At 51.5% G+C, this 23,509-nt stretch overlaps 1 protein-coding gene across 5 annotated transcripts in view; it reads left to right on the forward strand.

The window, feature by feature from the left end:
• alkbh3 (alkB homolog 3, alpha-ketoglutarate dependent dioxygenase) overlaps positions 1-23,509 on the forward strand; it is a 54,063-nt gene that overhangs the window by 4,089 nt on the left and 26,465 nt on the right. The window contains exons 1-4 of one of the 5 annotated variants that reach the window (XM_067994052.1): positions 10,759-10,808; positions 11,291-11,407; positions 17,692-17,789; positions 20,696-20,730. In XM_067994052.1, coding sequence (XP_067850153.1) covers positions 11,329-11,407; positions 17,692-17,789; positions 20,696-20,730 — 212 coding nt within the window. In that variant the 5' untranslated portion in view covers positions 10,759-10,808; positions 11,291-11,328. Of the gene's footprint in view, positions 1-10,758; positions 10,809-11,290; positions 11,408-17,691; positions 17,790-20,695; positions 20,731-20,864; positions 21,014-23,509 lie in introns of those variants that run through there. The other 4 variants (XR_010964593.1, XM_067994050.1, XM_067994051.1 and 1 more) reach the window with 4 other exon arrangements.

Here is a 23,509-nt window from a genome sequence, read left to right on the forward strand (position 1 = left end):
TGAGGGGGAGGGAGCCCCCAACTCACCGTTGGAGAGGGAGCCCCCAACTCACCGTTGGAGAGGGAGCCCCCAACTCACCGAGGGAGAGGGAGCCCCCAACTCACCGAGGGAGAGGGAGAGGGAGGGAGCCCCCAACTCACCGAGGGAGTGGGGAGGGAGGCCCCAACTCACCGAGGGAGAGGGGAGGGGGGAGGGGGAGGGAGGCCCCAACTCACCGAGGGAGAGGGGAGGGGGAGGGAGAGGGAGCCCCCAACTCACCGAGGGAGAGGGAGCCCCCAACTCACCGTGGGGGAGGGAGCCCCCAACTCACCGTGGGGGAGGGAGCCCCCAACTCACCGTGGAGGAGGGAGCCCCCAACTCACCGTGGGGGAGGGAGCCCCCAACTCACCGTGGGGGAGGGAGCCCCCAACTCACCGTGGGGGAGGGAGCCCCCAACTCACCGTGGGGGAGGGAGCCCCAACTCACCGTGGGGGAGGGAGCCCCCAACTCACCGTGGGGGAGGGAGCCCCCAACTCACCGTGGGGGAGGGAGCCCCCAACTCACCGTGGGGGAGGGAGCCCCCAACTCACCGTGGGGGAGGGAGGGGGAGGGAGCCCCCAACTCACCGTGGGAGAGGGAGGGGGAGGGAGCCCCCAACTCACCGTTGGAGAGGGAGGGGGAGGGAGCCCCCAACTCACCGTTGGAGAGGGAGGGGGAGGGAGCCCCCAACTCACCGTTGGAGAGGGAGGGGGAGGGAGCCCCCAACTCACCGTTGGAGAGGGAGGCGGAGGGAGCCCCCAACTCACCGTTGGAGAGGGAGGGGGAGGGAGCCCCCAACTCACCGTTGGAGAGGGAGGGGGAGGGAGCCCCCAACTCACCGTTGGAGAGGGAGGGGGAGGGAGCCCCCAACTCACCGTTGGAGAGGGAGGGGGAGGGGAGCCCCCAACTCACCGAGGGAGAGGGAGCCCCCAACTCACCGAGGGAGAGGGAGGGAGCCCCCAACTCACCGAGGGAGAGGGAGGGAGCCCCCAACTCACCGAGGGAGAGGGAGGGAGCCCCCAACTCACCGAGGGAGAGGGAGGGAGCCCCCAACTCACCGAGGGAGAGGGAGGGAGCCCCCAACTCACCGAGGGAGAGGGAGGGAGCCCCCAACTCACCGAGGGAGAGGGAGGGAGCCCCCAACTCACCGAGGGAGAGGGAGGGAGCCCCCAACTCACCGAGGGAGAGGGAGGGAGCCCCCAACTCACCGAGGGAGAGGGAGGGAGCCCCCAACTCACCGAGGGAGAGGGAGGGAGCCCCCAACTCACCGAGGGAGAGGGAGGGAGCCCCCAACTCACCGAGGGAGAGGGAGGGAGCCCCCAACTCACCGTTGGAGAGGGAGGGGGAGGGAGCCCCCAACTCACCGAGGGAGAGGGAGGGGGAGGGAGCCCCAACTCACCGAGGGAGAGGGAGAGAAGGGAGCCCCCAACTCACCGAAGGAGAGGAGGGAGCCCTCAACTGACCGAGGGAGAGGGGGGCCCCCAACTCACCGAGGAGAGGGAGAGGGAGGGAGCCCCCAACTCACCGAGGGAGAGGGAGGGGGAGGGAGCCCCCAACTCACCGAGGGAGAGGGAGGGAGCCCCCAACTCACCGAGGGAGAGGGAGGGAGCCCCCAACTCACCGAGGGAGAGGGAGGGAGCCCCCAACTCACCGAGGGAGAGGGGGGCCCCCAACTCACCGAGGGAGAGGGAGAGGGAGGGAGCCCCCAACTCACCGAGGGAGAGGGAGGGAGCCCCCAACTCACCGAGGGAGAGGGAGGGAGCCCCCAACTCACCGAGGGAGAGGGAGGGAGCCCCCAACTCACCGAGGGAGAGGGAGGGAGCCCCCAACTCACCGAGGGAGAGGGAGAGGGAGGGAGCCCCCAACTCACCGAGGGAGAGGGAGAGGGAGGGAGCCCCCAACTCACCGAGGGAGTGGGGAGGGAGGCCCCAACTCACCGAGGGAGAGGGGAGGGGGAGGGGGAGGGAGGCCCCAACTCACCGAGGGAGAGGGGAGGGGGAGGGAGAGGGAGCCCCCAACTCACCGAGGGGGAGGGAGCCCCCAACTCACCGAGGGGGAGGGAGCCCCCAACTCACCGTGGGGGAGGGAGCCCCCAACTCACCGTGGGGGAGGGAGCCCCCAACTCACCGTGGGGGAGGGAGCCCCCAACTCACCGTGGGGGAGGGAGCCCCCAACTCACCGTGGGGGAGGGAGCCCCCAACTCACCGTGGGGGAGGGAGCCCCCAACTCACCGTGGGGGAGGGAGCCCCCAACTCACCGTGGGGGAGGGAGCCCCCAACTCACCGAGGGGGAGGGAGCCCCCAACTCACGAGGGGGAGGGAGCCCCCAACTCACCGTGGGGGAGGGAGCCCCCAACTCACCGAGGGGGAGGGAGCCCCCCAACTCACCGTTGGAGAGGGAGGGGGAGGGAGCCCCCAACTCACCGTTGGAGAGGGAGGGGGAGGAGCCCCCAACTCACCGTTGGAGAGGGAGGGGGAGGGAGCCCCCAACTCACCGTTGGAGAGGGAGGGGGAGGGAGCCCCCAACTCACCGTTGGAGAGGGAGGGAGAGGGAGCCCCCAACTCACCGAGGGAGAGGGAGCCCCCAACTCACCGAGGGGGAGGGAGCCCCCAACTCACCGTGGGGGAGGGAGCCCCCAACTCACCGTGGGGGAGGGAGCCCCCAACTCACCGTGGGGGAGGGAGCCCCCAACTCACCGTGGGGGAGGGAGCCCCCAACTCACCGTGGGGGAGGGAGCCCCCAACTCACCGTGGGGGAGGGAGCCCCCAACTCACCGTGGGGGAGGGAGCCCCCAACTCACCGAGGGGGAGGGAGCCCCCAACTCACCGAGGGGGAGGGAGCCCCCAACTCACCGTGGGGGAGGGAGCCCCCAACTCACCGAGGGGGAGGGAGCCCCCAACTCACCGTTGGAGAGGGAGGGGGAGGGAGCCCCCAACTCACCGTTGGAGAGGGAGGGGGAGGGAGCCCCCAACTCACCGTTGGAGAGGGAGGGGGAGGGAGCCCCCAACTCACCGTTGGAGAGGGAGGGGGAGGGAGCCCCCAACTCACCGTTGGAGAGGGAGGGGGAGGGAGCCCCCAACTCACCGTTGGAGAGGGAGGGGGAGGGAGCCCCCAACTCACCGTTGGAGAGGGAGGGGGAGGGAGCCCCCAACTCACCGTTGGAGAGGGAGGGGGAGGGAGCCCCCAACTCACCGTTGGAGAGGGGAGCCCCCAACTCACCGAGGGAGAGGGAGCCCCCAACTCACCGAGGGAGAGGGAGAGGGAGGGAGCCCCCAACTCACCGAGGGAGAGGGAGCCCCCAACTCACCGAGGGAGAGGGAGCCCCCAACTCACCGAGGGAGAGGGAGAGGGAGGGAGCCCCCAACTCACCGAGGGAGTGGGGAGGGAGGCCCCAACTCACCGAGGGAGAGGGGAGGGGGAGGGGGAGGGGGAGGGAGGCCCCAACTCACCGAGGGAGAGGGGAGGGGGAGGGAGAGGGAGCCCCCAACTCACCGAGGGAGAGGGAGCCCCCAACTCACCGAGGGGGAGGGAGCCCCCAACTCACCGTGGGGGAGGGAGCCCCCAACTCACCGTGGGGGAGGGAGCCCCCAACTCACCGTGGGGGAGGGAGCCCCCAACTCACCGTGGGGGAGGGAGCCCCCAACTCACCGTGGGGGAGGGAGCCCCCAACTCACCGTGGGGGAGGGAGCCCCCAACTCACCGTGGGGGAGGGAGCCCCCAACTCACCGTGGGGGAGGGAGCCCCCAACTCACCGTGGGGGAGGGAGCCCCCAACTCACCGTGGGGGAGGGAGCCCCCAACTCACCGTGGGGGAGGGAGCCCCCAACTCACCGTGGGGGAGGGAGCCCCCAACTCACCGTGGGGGAGGGAGCCCCCAACTCACCGTGGGGGAGGGAGCCCCCAACTCACCGAGGGGGAGGGAGCCCCCAACTCACCGTGGGGGAGGGAGCCCCCAACTCACCGAGGGGGAGGGAGCCCCCAACTCACCGTTGGAGAGGGAGGGGGAGGGAGCCCCCAACTCACCGTTGGAGAGGGAGGGGGAGGGAGCCCCCAACTCACCGTTGGAGAGGGAGGGGGAGGGAGCCCCCAACTCACCGTTGGAGAGGGAGGGGGAGGGAGCCCCCAACTCACCGTTGGAGAGGGAGGGGGAGGGAGCCCCCAACTCACCGTTGGAGAGGGAGGGGGAGGGAGCCCCCAACTCACCGTTGGAGAGGGAGGGGGAGGGAGCCCCCAACTCACCGTTGGAGAGGGAGGGGGAGGGAGCCCCAACTCACCGTTGGAGAGGGAGCCCCCAACTCACCGAGGGAGAGGGAGCCCCCAACTCACCGAGGGAGAGGGAGAGGGAGGGAGCCCCCAACTCACCGAGGGAGTGGGGAGGGAGGCCCCAACTCACCGAGGGAGAGGGGAGGGGGAGGGGGAGGGAGGCCCCAACTCACCGAGGGAGAGGGGAGGGGGAGGGAGAGGGAGCCCCCAACTCACCGAGGGAGAGGGAGCCCCCAACTCACCGTGGGGGAGGGAGCCCCCAACTCACCGTGGGGGAGGGAGCCCCCAACTCACCGTGGGGGAGGGAGCCCCCAACTCACCGTGGGGGAGGGAGCCCCCAACTCACCGTGGGGGAGGGAGCCCCCAACTCACCGTGGGGGAGGGAGCCCCCAACTCACCGTGGGGGAGGGAGCCCCCAACTCACCGTGGGGGAGGGAGCCCCCAACTCACCGTGGGGGAGGGAGCCCCCAACTCACCGTGGGGGAGGGAGGGGGAGGGAGCCCCCAACTCACCGTGGGAGAGGGAGGGGGAGGGAGCCCCCAACTCACCGTTGGAGAGGGAGGGGGAGGGAGCCCCCAACTCACCGTTGGAGAGGGAGGGGGAGGGAGCCCCCAACTCACCGTTGGAGAGGGAGGGGGAGGGAGCCCCCAACTCACCGTTGGAGAGGGAGGGGGAGGGAGCCCCCAACTCACCGTTGGAGAGGGAGGCGGAGGGAGCCCCCAACTCACCGTTGGAGAGGGAGGGGGAGGGAGCCCCCAACTCACCGTTGGAGAGGGAGGGGGAGGGAGCCCCCAACTCACCGTTGGAGAGGGAGCCCCCAACTCACCGAGGGAGAGGGAGCCCCCAACTCACCGAGGGAGAGGGAGAGGGAGGGAGCCCCCAACTCACCGAGGGAGAGGGAGGGAGCCCCCAACTCACCGAGGGAGAGGGAGGGAGCCCCCAACTCACCGAGGGAGAGGGAGGGAGCCCCCAACTCACCGAGGGAGAGGGAGGGAGCCCCCAACTCACCGAGGGAGAGGGAGGGAGCCCCCAACTCACCGAGGGAGAGGGAGGGAGCCCCCAACTCACCGAGGGAGAGGGAGGGAGCCCCCAACTCACCGAGGGAGAGGGAGGGAGCCCCCAACTCACCGAGGGAGAGGGAGGGAGCCCCCAACTCACCGAGGGAGAGGGAGGGAGCCCCCAACTCACCGTTGGAGAGGGAGGGAGCCCCCAACTCACCGTTGGAGAGGGAGGGGGAGGGAGCCCCCAACTCACCGAGGGAGAGGGAGGGGGAGGGAGCCCCCAACTCACCGAGGGAGAGGGAGAGAAGGGAGCCCCCAACTCACCGAAGGAGAGGAGGGAGCCCTCAACTGACCGAGGGAGAGGGGGGCCCCCAACTCACCGAGGGAGAGGGAGAGGGAGGGAGCCCCCAACTCACCGAGGGAGAGGGAGGGGGAGGGAGCCCCCAACTCACCGAGGGAGAGGGAGGGAGCCCCCAACTCACCGAGGGAGAGGGAGGGAGCCCCCAACTCACCGAGGGAGAGGGGGGCCCCCAACTCACCGAGGGAGAGGGAGAGGGAGGGAGCCCCCAACTCACCGAGGGAGAGGGAGGGAGCCCCCAACTCACCGAGGGAGAGGGAGGGAGCCCCCAACTCACCGAGGGAGAGGGAGGGAGCCCCCAACTCACCGAGGGAGAGGGAGGGAGCCCCCAACTCACCGAGGGAGAGGGAGGGAGCCCCCAACTCACCGAGGGGGAGGGAGGGAGCCCCCAACTCACCGAGGGAGGGAGCCCCCAACTCACCGTTGGAGAGGGAGGGGAGGGAGCCCCCAACTCACCGAGGGAGAGGGAGCCCCCAACTCACCGTTCGAGAGGGAGGGGAGGGAGCCCCCAACTCACCGTTCGAGAGGGAGGGGAGGGAGCCCCCAACTCACCGTTCGAGAGGGAGGGGAGGGAGCCCCCAACTCACCGAGGGAGGGAGGATGTAGCCCCCAACTCACCGAGGGAGGGGGAGGGAGCCCCCAACTCACTGAGCGAGAGCGATGGGGAGGGAGCCCCCAACTCACCGAGGGGGAGGGAGGGAGCCCCCAACTCACCGAGGGAGAGGGAGGGAGCCCCCAACTCACCGTTGGAGAGGGAGGGGAGGGAGCCCCCAACTCACCGAGGGAGAGGGAGCCCCCAACTCACCGTTCGAGAGGGAGGGGAGGGAGCCCCCAACTCACCGTTCGAGAGGGAGGGGAGGGAGCCCCCAACTCACCGTTCGAGAGGGAGGGGAGGGAGCCCCCAACTCACCGAGGGAGGGAGGATGTAGCCCCCAACTCACCGAGGGAGGGGGAGGGAGCCCCCAACTCACCGAGCGAGAGCGATGGGGAGGGAGCCCCCAACTCACCGAGGGAGAGGGAGCCCCCAACTCACCGAGGGAGAGGGAGGGAGCCCCCAACTCACCGAGGGAGGGAGCCCCCAACTCACCGAGGGAGAGGGAGGGAGCCCCCAACTCACCGAGGGAGGGGGAGGGAGCCCCCAACTCACCGAGGGAGAGGGAGGGAGCCCCCAACTCACCGAGGGAGGGGGAGGGAGCCACCAACTCACCGAGGGAGAAGGAAAGGGAGGGAGCCCCCAACTCACCGAGGGAGAGGGAGGGGAGGGAGCCCCCAACTCACCGAGGGAGAGGGAGCCCCCAACTCACCGAGGGAGAGGGAGCCCCCAACTCACCGAGGGAGAGGGAGCCCCCAACTCACCGAGGGAGAGGGAGCCCCCAACTCACCGAGGGAGAGGGAGCCCCCAACTCACCGAGGGAGAGGGAGCCCCCAACTCACCGAGGGAGAGGGAGCCCCCAACTCACCGAGGGAGAGGGAGCCCCCAACTCACCGAGGGAGAGGGAGCCCCCAACTCACCGAGGGAGAGGGAGCCCCCAACTCACCGAGGGAGAGGGAGCCCCCAACTCACCGAGGGAGAGGGAGCCCCCAACTCACCGAGGGAGAGGGAGCCCCCAACTCACCGAGGGAGAGGGAGCCCCCAACTCACCGAGGGAGAGGGAGCCCCCAACTCACCGAGGGAGAGGGAGCCCCCAACTCACCGTTGGAGAGGGAGGGGAGGGAGCCCCCAACTCACCGTTGGAGAGGGAGGGGAGGGAGCCCCCAACTCACCGAGGGAGGGAGGGAGGGAGGAGGTAGCCCCCAACTCACCGAGGGAGAGGGGGGGAGGGAGCCCCCAACTCACCGAGGGAGAGGGAGCCCCCAACTCACCGAGGGAGAGGGAGCCCCCAACTCACCGAGGGAGAGGGAGCCCCCAACTCACCGAGGGAGAGGGAGCCCCCAACTCACCGAGGGAGAGGGAGCCCCCAACTCACCGAGGGAGTGGGGAGGGAGCCCCCAACTCGCCGAGGGAGTGGGGAGGGAGCCCCCAACTCGCCGAGGGAGTGGGGAGGGAGCCCCCAACTCGCCGAGGGAGTGGGGAGGGAGCCCCCAACTCGCCGAGGGAGTGGGGAGGGAGCCCCCAACTCGCCGAGGGAGTGGGGAGGGAGCCCCCAACTCGCCGAGGGAGTGGGGAGGGAGCCCCCAACTCACCGAGGGAGAGAGGAGGGAGCCCCCAACTCACCGAGGGAGAGAGGAGGGAGCCCCCAACTCACCGAGGGAGGGAGCCCCCATATCACAGAGGGAGAGGGAGGGAGCCCCCAACTCACCGAGGGAGGGGGAGGGAGCCCCCAACTCACCGAGGGAGAGGGAGGGAGCCCCCAACTCACCGAGGGAGGGGGAGGGAGCCACCAACTCACCGAGGGAGAAGGAGAGGGAGGGAGCCCCCAACTCACCGAGGGAGAGGGAGCCCCCAACTCACCGAGGGAGAGGGAGCCCCCAACTCACCGAGGGAGAGGGAGCCCCCAACTCACCGAGGGAGAGGGAGCCCCCAACTCACCGAGGGAGAGGGAGCCCCCAACTCACCGAGGGAGAGGGAGCCCCCAACTCACCGAGGGAGAGGGAGCCCCCAACTCACCGAGGGAGAGGGAGCCCCCAACTCACCGAGGGAGAGGGAGCCCCCAACTCACCGAGGGAGAGGGAGCCCCCAACTCACCGAGGGAGAGGGAGCCCCCAACTCACCGAGGGAGAGGGAGCCCCCAACTCACCGAGGGAGAGGGAGCCCCCAACTCACCGAGGGAGAGGGAGCCCCCAACTCACCGAGGGAGAGGGAGCCCCCAACTCACCGAGGGAGAGGGAGCCCCCAACTCACCGAGGGAGAGGGAGCCCCCAACTCACCGAGGGAGGGAGGAGGTAGCCCCCAACTCACCGAGGGAGAGGGGGGGAGGGAGCCCCCAACTCACCGAGGGAGAGGGAGCCCCCAACTCGCCGAGGGAGAGGGAGCCCCCAACTCGCCGAGGGAGAGGGAGCCCCCAACTCGCCGAGGGAGAGGGAGCCCCCAACTCGCCGAGGGAGAGGGAGCCCCCAACTCGCCGAGGGAGAGGGAGCCCCCAACTCGCCGAGGGAGAGGGAGCCCCCAACTCGCCGAGGGAGTGGGGAGGGAGCCCCCAACTCGCCGAGGGAGTGGGGAGGGAGCCCCCAACTCGCCGAGGGAGTGGGGAGGGAGCCCCCAACTCGCCGAGGGAGTGGGGAGGGAGCCCCCAACTCGCCGAGGGAGTGGGGAGGGAGCCCCCAACTCGCCGAGGGAGTGGGGAGGGAGCCCCCAACTCGCCGAGGGAGTGGGGAGGGAGCCCCCAACTCGCCGAGGGAGTGAGGAGGGAGCCCCCAACTCACCGAGGGAGGGAGGAGGGAGCCCCCAACTCACCGAGGGAGGGAGGAGGGAGCCCCCAACTCACCGAGGGAGAGAGGAGGGAGCCCCCAACTCACCGAGGGAGAGAGGAGGGAGCCCCCAACTCACCGAGGGGGGGTAGAGAGAGGGGGGCAGAGGGAGAGGGAGGGGGCCCCAACTCACTGAGGGAGGAAGGAAGAAAGAGAGAGAAGGGAGAAAGGGGGGCCCAACTCTTTTGATCCCTCCACTGCTTCTACGTTGTAAATCTGCTTGTAAAACATCTAGTCTTGGATCAGCTGCAATTTCCTCCAGCTAAAAATTGATAAGTTCAATGCCATTGCCTTCAGCCCCGCCACAAAGTCCGTACTCTTGTGACTGATTCCGTCTCTTCCGTGGCCGCTGTCTCAGACTTGGACTGTTTGCCACCTGGGTCCCGTTCGACCCTGAGCTCAGCTTCTGACCTTACATTCTCTCCACCACAAAGACCACATACTTGCATTTCTGTAACATCACCCACCTCCATCCTTTTGATTTGGCATTCTTTTTTGGTTATGGCTGTGAAATGCTTTGTAACATTTTTCTGCGTTGCAAGCACTATATAAATGCAAGTTGTTGACATAGACGTGTACTGATACGGAGTAAATGTTTTAATATGGTGCTATATCGGCCAAAAACTTGCAAGTTGCTTAAAGTAAACTATATTGCCAGATTTTCAAAATGTCATTTTGTATGTTGTAAAATATGACCCAGACTTTTCATATCGTCATGAATATATGCCAATAATCAGTTGCATTTCTCTAATTAAAGACTAACTTCTAAAGCAACATAAAATTTAATTTAACACATTCCCTTTCTCTTTTGCCCCTGCCTGATATATACACACATGCGCATATATATAGTCAGCTTATTTTTTAAAATTTATCATCTTAATTGCTGTCATTCAGCAGAAGTTCTGGAAATCTCAGTCAGAAGTTTGTGGGCTGAAGCCCCATTATGGACTTGAGTGCTTAATCTAAACTGACACTTCACTCTGGTATCCAGAGCTTGCTATATTGTCAGAAGTGCTGTCTTTCAGTTGAGATGTTAAACCATAACCCTGCCTGCCTGCTCAGGTGAATGTTAATAATCATATGGCACTATGTGAAAAGTGGGAGTTCTCATGATATCCTAGCCAACATCAACCTTAAAATCAGATTATCTAGTCAGTCATTCATTCGTTTATTGTGGGACCCTGCTGCATGCAAATTGGTTACCACGTTTGCTTAGATAACAATAGTAAACAATTTTACAACACCAAGTTATAGTCCAGCAATTTGTTGCTGGACTATAACTTGGTGTTGTAAAATTGTTTACAATTGTCAACCCCAGTCCATCACCGGCATCTCCACATCATAGATAACAATAGTGAATGTGTTTCAAAAGTAATTAACTTGGCTGTAAAGCACTTTGGGACGCGAAAGGAGCTATATAAATTTACGCTTTTTTGCATTCTTAAAACTACAAACAAATCTCATTTCAATAGATGTGCATATGTATTAACGGCATATTTATATCGCTGAGTTACGACTCATAGTAGGTCCGAAGTCAGTGGTTTCTGCCTGCTCCTCTGACAGCTGTGTAGTATCGTGGTACCGTAGAAGCAGCCTGCGGTAATGGAAGCTGCAGCTGTTCCTGCGCAACGTGCTACAGGAAGAGGTTCTGCGATTACAAAAACATACCAGAAGAAATGCTTCCTTGTCACTAGCTTTTTTTTCGCAGTGTCCGCCGGATGCTGGTACGCGTAAAGCTGACGGCGACCACAAAGTAGACTTGTAGGATTTGTTAATGCCGACTACTAAAAAGATCCATTTTACCAGGTTTTCGTGGCAGTGCTCTTAGCAAATTTAGCAAGTTTACTGGGCTGCACGACACCTGCACTTCAGTGACATTATCGCAGCACAAAAGAAGTTTGTGTTAACATAATGCAGTCAGCCCCTTAAGTTTGGCACTCGTCTGTTTTTTGAGTTGGTTGTTTGAAAAATTCTAAAATGTAAACCAGACGACAAAAATTCAATTTTAAAATTTATTTTCCATCATTTGGGTCTTCGATTTTCTTGCTGACAAAATGCAATCATTCAAATCTCAATCCCCAATCCCATTTTCTGCCCTATCCCTGTTCAGTTTTGGACTTGGTAAAATGTGATAACCTTATTTGTCCCCACAATAATAAGCAATATTAGTGCTGAAAGAGCATACAAAATGGCCACGATTAGGGTATTATAGTTCTGACAGCTCAATCTCGTATTTTTTTTAGTGTGCTATGGCAGTGAAGAAGTGAGATTTACAAGACTCATGGCTGACAAAAGACAGCGGGCAAGAGTGCAGGGTTCATGGGCAGGCCCCAGTAAGAAAGCAGCTAGTTCACTACAAGGTAGGACATGCAAACAGGAATTTTTAAAAAATCAGCATAATTTGTTTTTAAGAAAACTGGGAAGTTATTACTGAAGCAGAAAATTAGCATTGTTGCCATCATGGGGATTCAGAATGCATATCAGTGTTTACATATTAGAATAAATAAGTGACTTGTGGTTTACCAAAAAATAAACTAGCAAATGCATAACCTGAGTTTCGCTCAGTGTTTTGTTTGCTTAAAAAACTATCTAGTTCCACTGTCTATCTTGTTTACTTACTGCATCTAGTGAAGTTTTGTGAGTTCATTTTAATTCTTTAAAAACAACAAGAGCTATGGAATCTTAATACCTTGTGCTGCTGCATGGGGATTACAGGATTCTGTACAGCCTCTGTCCTGTGGGTTATGCTGCCTGAGGGCACAGTGCTAGGGTATCGGATTCTGAATTAGGAAGCCCAAATTTGTAATTCTGATTTGTAAATTGTATTTGTAAATTTGTAAACTGATATTTAGAATTAGGGTTTGCCCTTTGAGTTCACCAATCTTACTTGGATCACCAGGGGAAAGGGGGTGGGGGAGGGTCCCTTCTCCTTCCCCTTCCCCTTCTCCCTGCACTTCCCCCATTGCTCAAGGGTAGAACTTGCCAGAATGACTGAAGCATTGATGTGTAGTGATGCACACAGGATGGAACATTCGGCCTTCTTGATCAAAGATAATAGATATGAATTGTGGAGGAGTTAAGGGAATGACTGAAGCAAATTTAAGACTAAATATTTCTAACATTCTATGATAAATATCAATGCGGCACAAGCTACCCGAAAGAGTTATGTATTTTGATCATGGTCACAGTATGATACAACACAGAAGGAAGCTATTCGGCCCATCGTGCCTGTGCCGGCTCTTTGAAAGAGCTATCCAAATAATCCCACTCCCCTGCTCTTATAGCCCTGTAAAATTTTTTCCTTCAAGTATTTATCCAATTCCCTTTTGAAAGTTACTATTGAATCTGTTACCACCCTTTCAGGCAGTGCAATCCAAATCATCGCAACTCGCTGTGTAAAAAAATGTTTCCTCATGTTGCCTCTGGTTCTTTTGTCAATCACCTTTAAATCTGTGTCCTCTGGTTACTGACCCTTCTGCCACTGGAAACAGTTTCTCCTTATTTACTCTATCAAAATCGCTCATGATTTTGAACACCTCTATCTAATCTCTTCTTAACCTTCTCTGCTCTAAGAACAACCCCGGCTTGATGGGTTTCAGTACACAAATAGTTAACATTTTCTGTTGACCTATAAAATGATAGTGACGTCAATACTTCATTGCGCTGTCATTAGTGTGGAAATGTAATTTTTTTTGTCTTGCTTTTGGAACAACACAAATGCTATAAAGTGTCCTGTTTTGGAAAAATTAGATAAATGCACCATCCAAACAACACATAATGGATTCTCTGTGGACTCAATAGCATTTCTGCACCATAATGAAAAATAGAACATATTATCAAAAGAATGTAATTGCTTTCTCAATTATGGTTCATGTTATTCAGCACAACAATTGTACCCAAATCATTTTTACATTTTTTTCCCTTCTCCTTGGATCTCCCACACAAGTGATCTGTCCCAGGCCTCTGCTAATGTTGATGTTAAGACAAGAAATAGGAGGTAGTCTGGGATGATTCACTTTGATTTTTCCCGTAGAGAGGTGGTTAGCCTTTACTTGGTACCCCTTCTCCAGTTACATTTTATGCTGGGAATTGCAAGTGTGAACTTTTATTCTACCATTTCATAGCACAGATGTTGATGCTCCATCATACCTAATCACTCAGTCGTTTGAAAATGTCATGTTATCAGTTCTGACAAAGTCTACAGATGAAACCTTGACCTATCTCTTCAGATGCTGAAGGATATGCTGTATATTTTCAGCATGTTGTCTTTGTATCTCCTATTTCCAGTATTTGAAGTTTTTGTAGTTTTATGATTTTTTTGTAAATGCCAGGATTTGAAGCGAGTGCAAGTTGCTATTCAAAGCCTGTTATAGCCTCACTTAAATCCAAGTATTTGCTTAGATTGTGTAGCAGAATTAGTGTTGTCTTATATCAGGAGTTGGGAGATCTGCCATCTTATCACAAAAAAGACTTTTTGTTTGTTATTGCTGTGAGGGTAGCAATTTTTTTTTTAAGTTTTCTTTCCCCAGTTGGGTCTCCCCTTGCCATCCATGGCTGAGAGATTTGAGTTCCTCCCAGACTTCTATCATTACGTCTCTGGAATTGTTCAATGGTGTATAAGAGCATCAAGGGAAGGATTCTTCTTCCTGTGATTAAGTGTTTGGGCTCTTCTCAGCAATTATCCACAGTACCATAGGTCAGAGCATGTGTGCAACAATATGGTGTATTGTAAATGTGAAGTCACATCCCAACATGGTGTTAACTATGTAGGGATACTGTAACACTGCTGGCATACAGGATTCTTGAAAAGCTTATTGAGTTTCCCTTTATTAAATCAAAGGAATCTGGTGATGTACTGTCAGTATAGGATGTAGAGTGACGGCCATGATTTCCTACATGATGAGTTGCCAGTGGTGACTCTGTTGAAAGCAGAGATAACCCGGACATAGAAACATAGAAAATAGGAGCAAGAGTAGGCCATTCGGCCCTTTGGGCCTGCTCCACCATTCAAAATGATCATGGCTGATTGTCTAACTCAGTACCCTGTACCCACTTTTTCCCCATATCCCTTGATCCCTTTAGCATTAAGAAATATATCTATCTCCTTCTTGAATACATCTAATGACTTGGCCTCCACTGCCTTCTGTGGTAGAGAATTCCACAGGTTCACCACCCTCTGAGTGAAGAAATTTCTCCTCATCTTGGTTCTAAATGGCATACCCCATATCCTGAGACTGTGACCCCTGGTTCTGGACTCCCCAGCCATCGGGAACATCCTCCCTGCACCTAGTCTGTCTAGTCCTGTTAGAATTTTATATGTTTCGATGAGATCACCTCTCTTTCTTCTAAACGCTAGTGAATAGAGGCCTAGTTGACCCAATCTCTCCTCATACGTCAGTCCTGCTATCCCAGGAATCAGTCTGGTAAACCTTCGTTGCACTCCCTCCATGGCAAGGACATCCTTCCTCAGATAAGGAGACTAAAACTGCACACAATACTCCAGATGTGGTCTCACCAAGGCCCTGTATAACTGAAGTAAGACATCCCTGCTCCTGTACTCAAATCCTCTTGCAATGAAGGCCAACATACCATTCGCTTTCCTAACTGCTTGCTGCACCTGAATGCTCACTTTCAGCGACTGGTGTACAAGGACACCCAAGTCTCGTTGCACCTTCCCTTTTCCCAATCTATCACCATTCAGATATTAATCTGCCTTTCTGTTTTTACAAGCAAAGTGGATAACCTCACATTTATTCACGTTATACTGCATCTGCCATGTTCTTGCCCACTCACCAACTTGTCTAAATCACATTGGAGCCTCTTTGCATCCTCCTCACAGCTCACATTCCACCCCAGCTTTGTGTCGTCTGCAAACTTGGAAATGTTACATTCCGTTCCCTCATTCAAATCATTGATATATATTCTGAATATCTGGGGCCCAAGCACTGATGCCTGCAGTACTCCACTAATCACTGCCTGCCACCCGGAAAAAGACCTGTTTATTCCTACTCTCTGTTTCCTGTCTGTCAACCAATTCTCAATCCATGCCAGTATATTCCCCCCAATCCCATGTGCTTTAATTTTGCACACGAACCTCTTGTGTGGGACCTTATCAAAAGCCTTCTGAAAATCCAAGTACACCACATCCATTGGTTCTCCCCTATCTATTCTACTAGTTACCTCCTTAAAAAACTCCAGTAGATTTGTTAAGCTTGATTTCCTTTTCATAAACCCATGCTGATTTTGTCCAATCCCGTTAATGCCTTCCAAGTGCTCTGTTATCACATCTTTTATAATAGACTAGCATTTTCCCCACTACTGATGTTAAGCTAACTGGTCTGTAATTCCCTGTTTTTTCTCTCCCTTTTTTAAATAGTGGGGTTACATTTGCCACCCTCCAATCTGTAGGAACTGTTCCAGAGTCTATAGAATTTTGGAAGATGATCACCAATAGATCCACTATTTCCAGGGCCACTTCCTTTACTACTCTGGGATGTAGATTATCAGGCCCTGAGGATTTGTCAGGCTTTAGCCCCATTAATTTCCCTATTTTTTTTTTTACTAATACTGGTTTCCTTCAGTTCCTCCCTCTCACTAGACCCTTGGTTCCCTAACATTTCTGGGAGGTTATTTGTGTTCTCCTTTGTGAAGACAGAACCAAAGTTTGTGTTTATTTGTTCTGCCATTACTTTGTTCCCCATTATAATTTCCCCCATTTCTGTAAGGGACCTGCATTTGTCTTCACTAATCTTTTTCTCTTGACATTGTAAAAGCTTCTATAAATATCAGTTTTTATGTTCCCTCCTAGTTTACTCTCATACTGTATTTTCCCCCTCTTAATCAATCTCTTTGTTCTCCTTTGCTGAATTCTAAACTGCTCCCAATCCTCAGGCTTGCCGCTTTTTCTGGCAATTTCATATGTCTCCTCTTTGGATCTAATACTACCCCTAATTTCTTTTGTAAGCCACGGTTGAGCCACCTTTCCTGTTTTATTTTTGCGCCAGACAGCAATGAATAATTGTTGTAATTCCTGCACATGTTCTTTAAATATTAGCCATTGCCTATCCACCGTCATCCCTTTTAGTAAAGTTCCCCAATCTATCATAGCCAACTCGCACCTCATACTTTCGTAATTTCCTTTATTTAGATTCAGGACCCTAGTTTTGGATTCAACTACTTCACTCTCCATCTTAATGAGGAATTCTATCATGTTATGGTCGCTCTTCACCTAAGGGACCCCGCACCACAAGATTGTTAATTAATCCTTTCTCATTGCACAATACGCAGTCTAGGATCGCCTGTTCTCTAGTTGATTCCTCAACGTATTGGTCCAGAAAACCATCACGTACACACTCCAGGAATTCCTCCCCCACAGTATTATTGCTAATTTGGCTTGACCAATCTATATGTGGATTAAAGTTACCCATGATTATAGTTGTATCTTTCTTGCATGCGTCTCTAATTTCCTGTTTAATGCCCTCCCCTACATCTCCACTATTGTTTGGGGGCCTATAGACAACCCCCACCAATGTTTTCTGCCCCTTGGTGTTTCTTAGCTCCACCCATACAGATTCCACATTGTGATTATCCGGGCCAATATCCTTCCTCACTATTGCATTGATTTCCTCCTTTACTAACAACCTATCTCACCTCCTTTCCCTTTTTGCCTGTCCTTCCTAAATATTGAATACCCCTGGATGTTCAGTTCCCAACCTTGGTCACCCTGCAGCCATGTCTCCGTAATCGCAACTATATCATACCCATTAATATCTATCTGCGCTGTTAATTCGTCTAGCTTATTGCGAATGCTCCGCGCATTAAGACACAATGCCTTTAGACTTGTCTTTTTAAGATTGCTAGTCATCTTAGTTTTATTTTTCACTATGGCCATATTTGTTTTTTGCCCTTGTTTTCTCTGCCTTCCACTATTGCTTCTTCCCTTTCTGTCTTTTGTTTCTATCCTTGTTTCCCCCTCCTCTGTCTCCCTGCTCAGGTTCCCATCACGCTGCCATTTTAGTTTAAACCTTCCCCAACAGCACTAGCAAACACCCTCGCAAGGACTTCGGTCACAGGACCACACTTCTGCAGTTCATGAACGCTAGTTTAAGAGCAGCAATAGCAGAGGTCAGGCTGAATTGCCTGAATGTAGCTGAGGAAGAACCTGAAGAGTGGAGGAAAATACAAAATGGGGGGGGACAGGTAAATTAAGGAGGATGTGACCAAGTCCTGTCCACTATCCTTTATCCAGCTGCCAGTACTTTTTCCACCTCACAGATGCCATGTTCTCCCACAAAAGCAGTAGTTGAATGGGCCTAATGAGATAATAGTGAGTCATTGATATCACAATAATTGACTTGAGACCTTTTTTTAAAAAAATGTTCTGGTGCAAACTTTAATGTGAGACTTCAGGAAAAAATATTAAAATAACTCAAATGCCTACGTAGTCAAGGTAGTCTTGTTAGAATAGACATCTTAATGGGTGAGTGCATGCAAACTTTTAATTTTTGAAATGTTTCTTTGATGGGGCACCCTGTATGTTTGTGAATTAAGAGTAGAGGATGTGGATTTAGACTGTAATATAAAGGAGCATTTTGTGTTTGTAATATATGTATTTTAAAGTGTGGTGTAACCCATTTACTTTTAGCGAGCAAACATTCTTCAGAAAATGTTCCAGGAGCACACAGGCTATTGAAAGAACAGTCTACAGCTGATAGAAGATTTGTTTTTCAGGATCCAACAGAGGTAATATAAAGAATGGATTTTTTTTTAAGTATGTAATCCTATCTTGCTTAGTACATTGGGTCCAATTTTACTGGCAGTATGATGCTACCCACTGACGTACAGTACATACCACTAATATCCAAAGTGCACAAGAATCAAATGTGCCTTTCATGAGTAGAAGTCAACTTTATATTTTACTTGATACAGACTAGCAACAAACTTACCACAAATGAAAACACATCCCTGCATTCACTCCACAGGTTATCCATTGAAGCACGAGGGCAGGAAAAATACATATTTCCCCAGGCAGGATGATCTTTGCAAGTGCAGTCACGTTTTTCTCATGGGAGATGAAAGAGTAGATATGCTACTCCTTAATCATTGCTAAATGCAATAAAAGTATGTTTTAAAAAGCTGATTGTTGAAGTATTGTTCCATGCATTCTGTTCTCAGTCCCATAGCACAGTATAGTGTATTAACCCTGGGACAATTGAATTCAATGCTTTTTTACTATGTATCAAGTCACAATGCTGGTTAACATTGATTTAAATGTTAGCCAATGGCATTGGTTTATTACAAAATGCTGACTATTTTGTGGTATAACTTCTTGATGCATGTAAGTTGCTCCCCAATTTTCTTATTTCTAACAAATGGCAACTGTAAATCGCACCAGTGTACACGTTCCTGGCATGTATTTAAAGGACATAGGTTGTGCATCCTAAAGTATTAAATGCTTTGTGTTTAGCTTTGAACATCACAGTATGTCTTGAGGGTTCATTCACTCCTGAACAGGCTGTAATCCAGATTGATGTAGAATGTCTGATTCTAGCTGTGTGTTTTTAAAAACATCTAAATGGCTTGGTGGGTAGAATTGCATGCATGAAAGCACAAATGTGCCTTATTTATCAAGAGTGTTGAAGAGGGAAGCTTCTTGATCTTATCAGCCATCTATAGGACAGAATTGCTTCAAAAAACGGTTCTGTTAATTAGGATTTTTGCCCTTTGGCTGTTAAAATCACTGAACATACTATGCACATGGGTAATCTTTTTTAGCTTCTCTGCCTTGGCTTTTGAAAAAAAAAGCAGAACCTGGGTTTGTGCTTCTGGTATTCCTTATAAGTTGAAGGGAACAAAATCACTACACTTATAGTGGTAAAAAGAATCAAATGAATGGGTTAATTTGTTCCTGCTATTAAGGGGCTATTACAAGCTGTGCTGGCTGATTTACTGATTTTTAAAACCAAAAAAATAATTAGAACCTGCATTAATGTTATGAATGTTGAGAATTATTAAATCAGATACTCTTAAATTGCTATCTTGCCTTTTTTATTTTGCTTCCTAAGTGGTGCCTACAGTGTGATGAAAGACTGAGATTCATGTATGATTGATGTGGATAATTGATGTTTAAGTACATTGTTGTGATGATTGGGTGAGCTTGGGCATCGGTAACTTCAAGTGAGTAGCTGTATGTTGTGAGGGTGCGTGATAGTGTGGGCAATAGTGATTCATTGGAGAGGTGACTGTGTGGGCGACGGAATGTGGGTGACTTGTTTACTTCTGTTTCAGAATAGAGAGAATATAGTTGTGTTTTGAGGACTGTGTAGCTAGGACAGGTAGCTGTCTCTGTCAGTGTCGTAGAGATGACATTCCAAATGATTTCTATTCCTAATGTTTTTTAAGAATCCTCTCTGTACTCAATTTAACCAGCCCAGAACTGACAATCTGCCTCTCAGAAGTCTTTCTGTTTCGAGGACACACAGGTGACCTCTTACCAGTGCTAATATTGAAATTGGTATCTTTTGCAACTCACCCTCCAAATTCTTTCCTCCTTATGTAGAGAAGGTCTGGTACCCACCCCATTAGTACAGCTGACAGGAACTGTGAGTGTAAATCTGCATCCTACCCACTGTGCTGCACTTTTTGACCTCCTTCTTGATCAGCACCACCACTTTTTTAAATTGTTTTGAAGGCATTTAGCACTAAGTGTTGGCTTCTAGTTAACTTTTGCCCCCTCCCATTCACTTATTTTAGTGGAGCGCCAGGAGGTGCTGGAAGCTTAACAGCAAAGTGTGCCCAGTGTCTAAAATTGTATAATGGTAACAGTTCCAATTGGGAAGTTAGCCCTTCTGAGATAAAACTATTTTGTGTTGAATACGCCCAGGTTACGGCCTTTTTAAGGCTTTATCTTGTACTTTCCTAAGTACCTATCTTGTGTTTAAACTGCACCATTTTAAATATAACAATTTAACAAGTTACCTCACTCCCAGTTAAAAATTGTTGAGAATCAATGCAAAATCTCACTTAATTGTTAATTTTAAGAAGGTGTTTTGTTCTAGCCCTTAAAATACTGTGTTTTCATACTAACTTCTGAATTATACACAAACTTTGTATAAAATAACTAGTCTGTGAATGTTGAATTCTCTGCATCCTTTTAAAAATTTATCCATGGTTTTTTTGCTGCTGAAAGGATGAGGGGGTGAAATTGGTGTTCAACAATAGCACGACTTGGGCTCATAGCAAATCAGCAACTCACTTTACACCGTACCCGATTTTCTTTTGAAAACAAAATCAGGTGTGGTGTAAAATGGGCTGCAGATTCGCTATGAGACCGTTTCGTGCTATTGGCAAAGACAATTTTCACCTCCAAGATTTGTTAAGAAAAATTCAAACAGATTTTAAAACAAGTGCAATCTTATCTCTTCCTACCCCCCAAAATGGATTTTACCAACTGAACTAGCTGTTGCCAACAATTATACTTGTGTAGTGAATAGCATGTAGTTTTGAGAACGTATATTAAATGATTTGTAATGAATTCTCCTTCTGGTAAAAGTCTTTCCTGATTGCTTAACATAACTTCAATGATTTGACTTTTTTTTAATCAAGTGTGCAGTATTTTCATTCTCTTGTGTAACATGTTTCCTCGTTAGGTTCAGCGTAAAATTCCAGAAGAAAGGATCATTGAGTAAGTACACAAATGCTATTCTGTATCGCTCTTAGTAAAAAGACTTGAAGCCCTGCATTGTAATGTTTCTCATACTGATGCAGAACACTATCATAAGCTATGATCTTTTGTTTATACTGTGAAAGTGATGAATGCAAACTGTTCAGAGAAGGCCTAAAACAGCACATGCCTAGCTGTATCAGCAATTTACAGTCCAGTTCCCAAAAAGCTACGTCCTCAATCTCTGCCATCGAGCCAGAGTCACCGCTTCTTTCTCATAGGGAAAATAACGGACACATTCCAGGTACATTCGAGTGTTTCCTATTTCATAGAAAATTACTGATAGTAATCTCAGGATTCACATTCAGTTATAAATTGCTAAATAGTAGCTTGTGACATCATCTGAATCCTAAATTGATTTTGCTGCTTAGGGATCAGCTGCAGTTCTGTATTTCTCTAATAAAGACTAGTTTCCCTTCCAAGTCTGCTATGTTTGCATAGGTACAACACACCTAAACCGTTAATTAAATAGATATGATACATATTACTAGATTATCTCACACATCAAAGTTAATGTTTTTATGTGGGCTCATACTAATGATCACTATTTTGGCCTCAATTTTATAGTCTTGTGTGTATACTTCCTGATGATATGGAAGGTGATTTATTTATGGAAGTTTGTTCTATCTGTGTATATAATTTCAGATTTCTTTCTATCATTAATGTTGAAAGTTTGATTTCTTCAGGATGGTTTGAGACATTCTGGATAGGTAAAAGGTTTTCCATTTCATAGCAGCTTTTTTGTGACTAAATTGGCTGACAAGTAGTCACAGGAGTGCAGTTACAAAACAAAAAGTAATGAAGTCAGGAAAAGCTCTGAAACTGTGGAACTCCTCATTGTACAAGGAAACATTTCATTATTATGAAAGGATTACACACAATAAATTGGATTTCTGGCTTTTTTTTTTCAGTGGTATGTAAAAATCCTCCAAGGACATTTCAATCCATTGTCTTAAGTCTTCCTCCATCTCTGACTGGGTTTCACTAAAGCTGTTGTTTTCAGATTGCTATTTAAAAGATTCCCGAGTAGTTTCAACTTAGAAATCATGATAGTAATATGGATTTTTAAACAGCTTTGATTTTATGTTCAAATGAGCAGACTATACTAAGAAATGCAAGGCAGATTGGTGAGTCTGAGCTACGCATTTGGGGACGATGGCTAACCAAAGAACAGGCTATTTTCCATGGTAAGGGAGGGAAACTTGGAGGACACTTGGACTGATTTGCATGTCTGGTGGTGCCACTCTCCTTCAGGGGAGTAGGTCGTCCTTTTATCTTCTTGGCCTGGTATAATGCATGATGTAAAAGAGAATATTTTAAATCTGATGAGGCTTTATCCATATTTAATTATCTTTTAAAAAGACAGGAGAAGGAATAATGCATAATTAGAAACAAATCTGGCTTAGTTTAGTATCTTTTGTTGGCTCATTAAACAACTACTTTTGCTGGCCGTAACATTTTGGTGCTAATGTGTATTTGGATCACCAGCATTAACACTTTTTGGGGGCTTATGCATTCTGTTCTTCTGGCTCATGTCCAACAGATCAGTTCTGTGTCACTCTCTCCTTTGTCATTACTCACTCATGCACTCACTCATGCTCTCTTTCCTTTGTTCTCCTTTCTTCCCTCTGTATTTTGCTGATCATTGCATCCCAAACAAAGTGCTCCTAAGAAACATAGCGAAAATAACAAAATGAACAGCATGTAGAACTATCTGGCTGTAAAACAAATGTATTTGGGAAATGGCCACTTACCCAAAGAAACAAATTCAACACTCCCTCGTACTGCACTGAAGTGTCAGTTTAGATTATATTCGGAAGACTCTGGAGTGGGGCTTGAACCCACGACTTTCTGACGCATATGCTACCACTGTGCTGCAGTTTCAACCAATCCAAGTACTGGAGTCCTACCAATACAAGTATTGCAAGTATACAAGTAAGGCAGTTTGAACATCTCTCCACTAATGCAGTTCTAAATCCCTGTAGGTAAAGCCATTCTTACTCCCCCGCCGCCCCCCCCCCAATAATGCAATTCCAGCCAGTGTAAGCATTGCAGGTATAAATAAGTCATGCAGTTTCAACTTCTCTCATCTAATGTAGTTCTAAGAGCCCCCCCCCCCCACCAAGTAATGCAATTCTAACTCCTCCCAGATAATGCGGCTCCAACCATTTCAGATAATGCAGTTTCAACCACTCCAGGTACTGGAATTTTATCCACTCCAAATATTGTAGTTCTAACCCTCCCACCCAGCAATGCAGTTCTTAACCCATGGCTAGGTAATGTAGTTGTAACCCACTCCCCACCCCCACCCAGCAATGAAGCTTTAATTCCCCCCATCGCACGCAACATTTTTAAGAAAAGGGGGTGCAATTAATTTTAACTTAAGACGAATGATTTTGAAACAATCCTCTCAGAATTTTTTTTCACTTCATAGGTTGACAGTACTTTGCACCTCATGTTGACCAGCACAGAATTGTGTTGATGGCATACATGAAAAAGTCTGTGGTCCCAACTGTCCTGCTTCTTTGACCAAAAGTAGACAGCAAAGATTGGGATGTAGAAGGGCAGGAGGAGATAAAGTGACTAAAACGAAAGTATAGCAAAACTATTCTGTTAACTACATAGCTTGTAGATTCACATAAAGACCACTTTAGTACTGACAATTATTGACTGGTTACAGATAGATATTGGCAAGGGATAAGCTGTAGGTGACCTATTCATTCTCCCAGGTAGGGACTAG

Source organism: Heptranchias perlo, chromosome 12, assembly GCF_035084215.1.
Source record: "Heptranchias perlo isolate sHepPer1 chromosome 12, sHepPer1.hap1, whole genome shotgun sequence".
NCBI lineage: Eukaryota > Metazoa > Chordata > Chondrichthyes > Hexanchiformes > Hexanchidae > Heptranchias > Heptranchias perlo.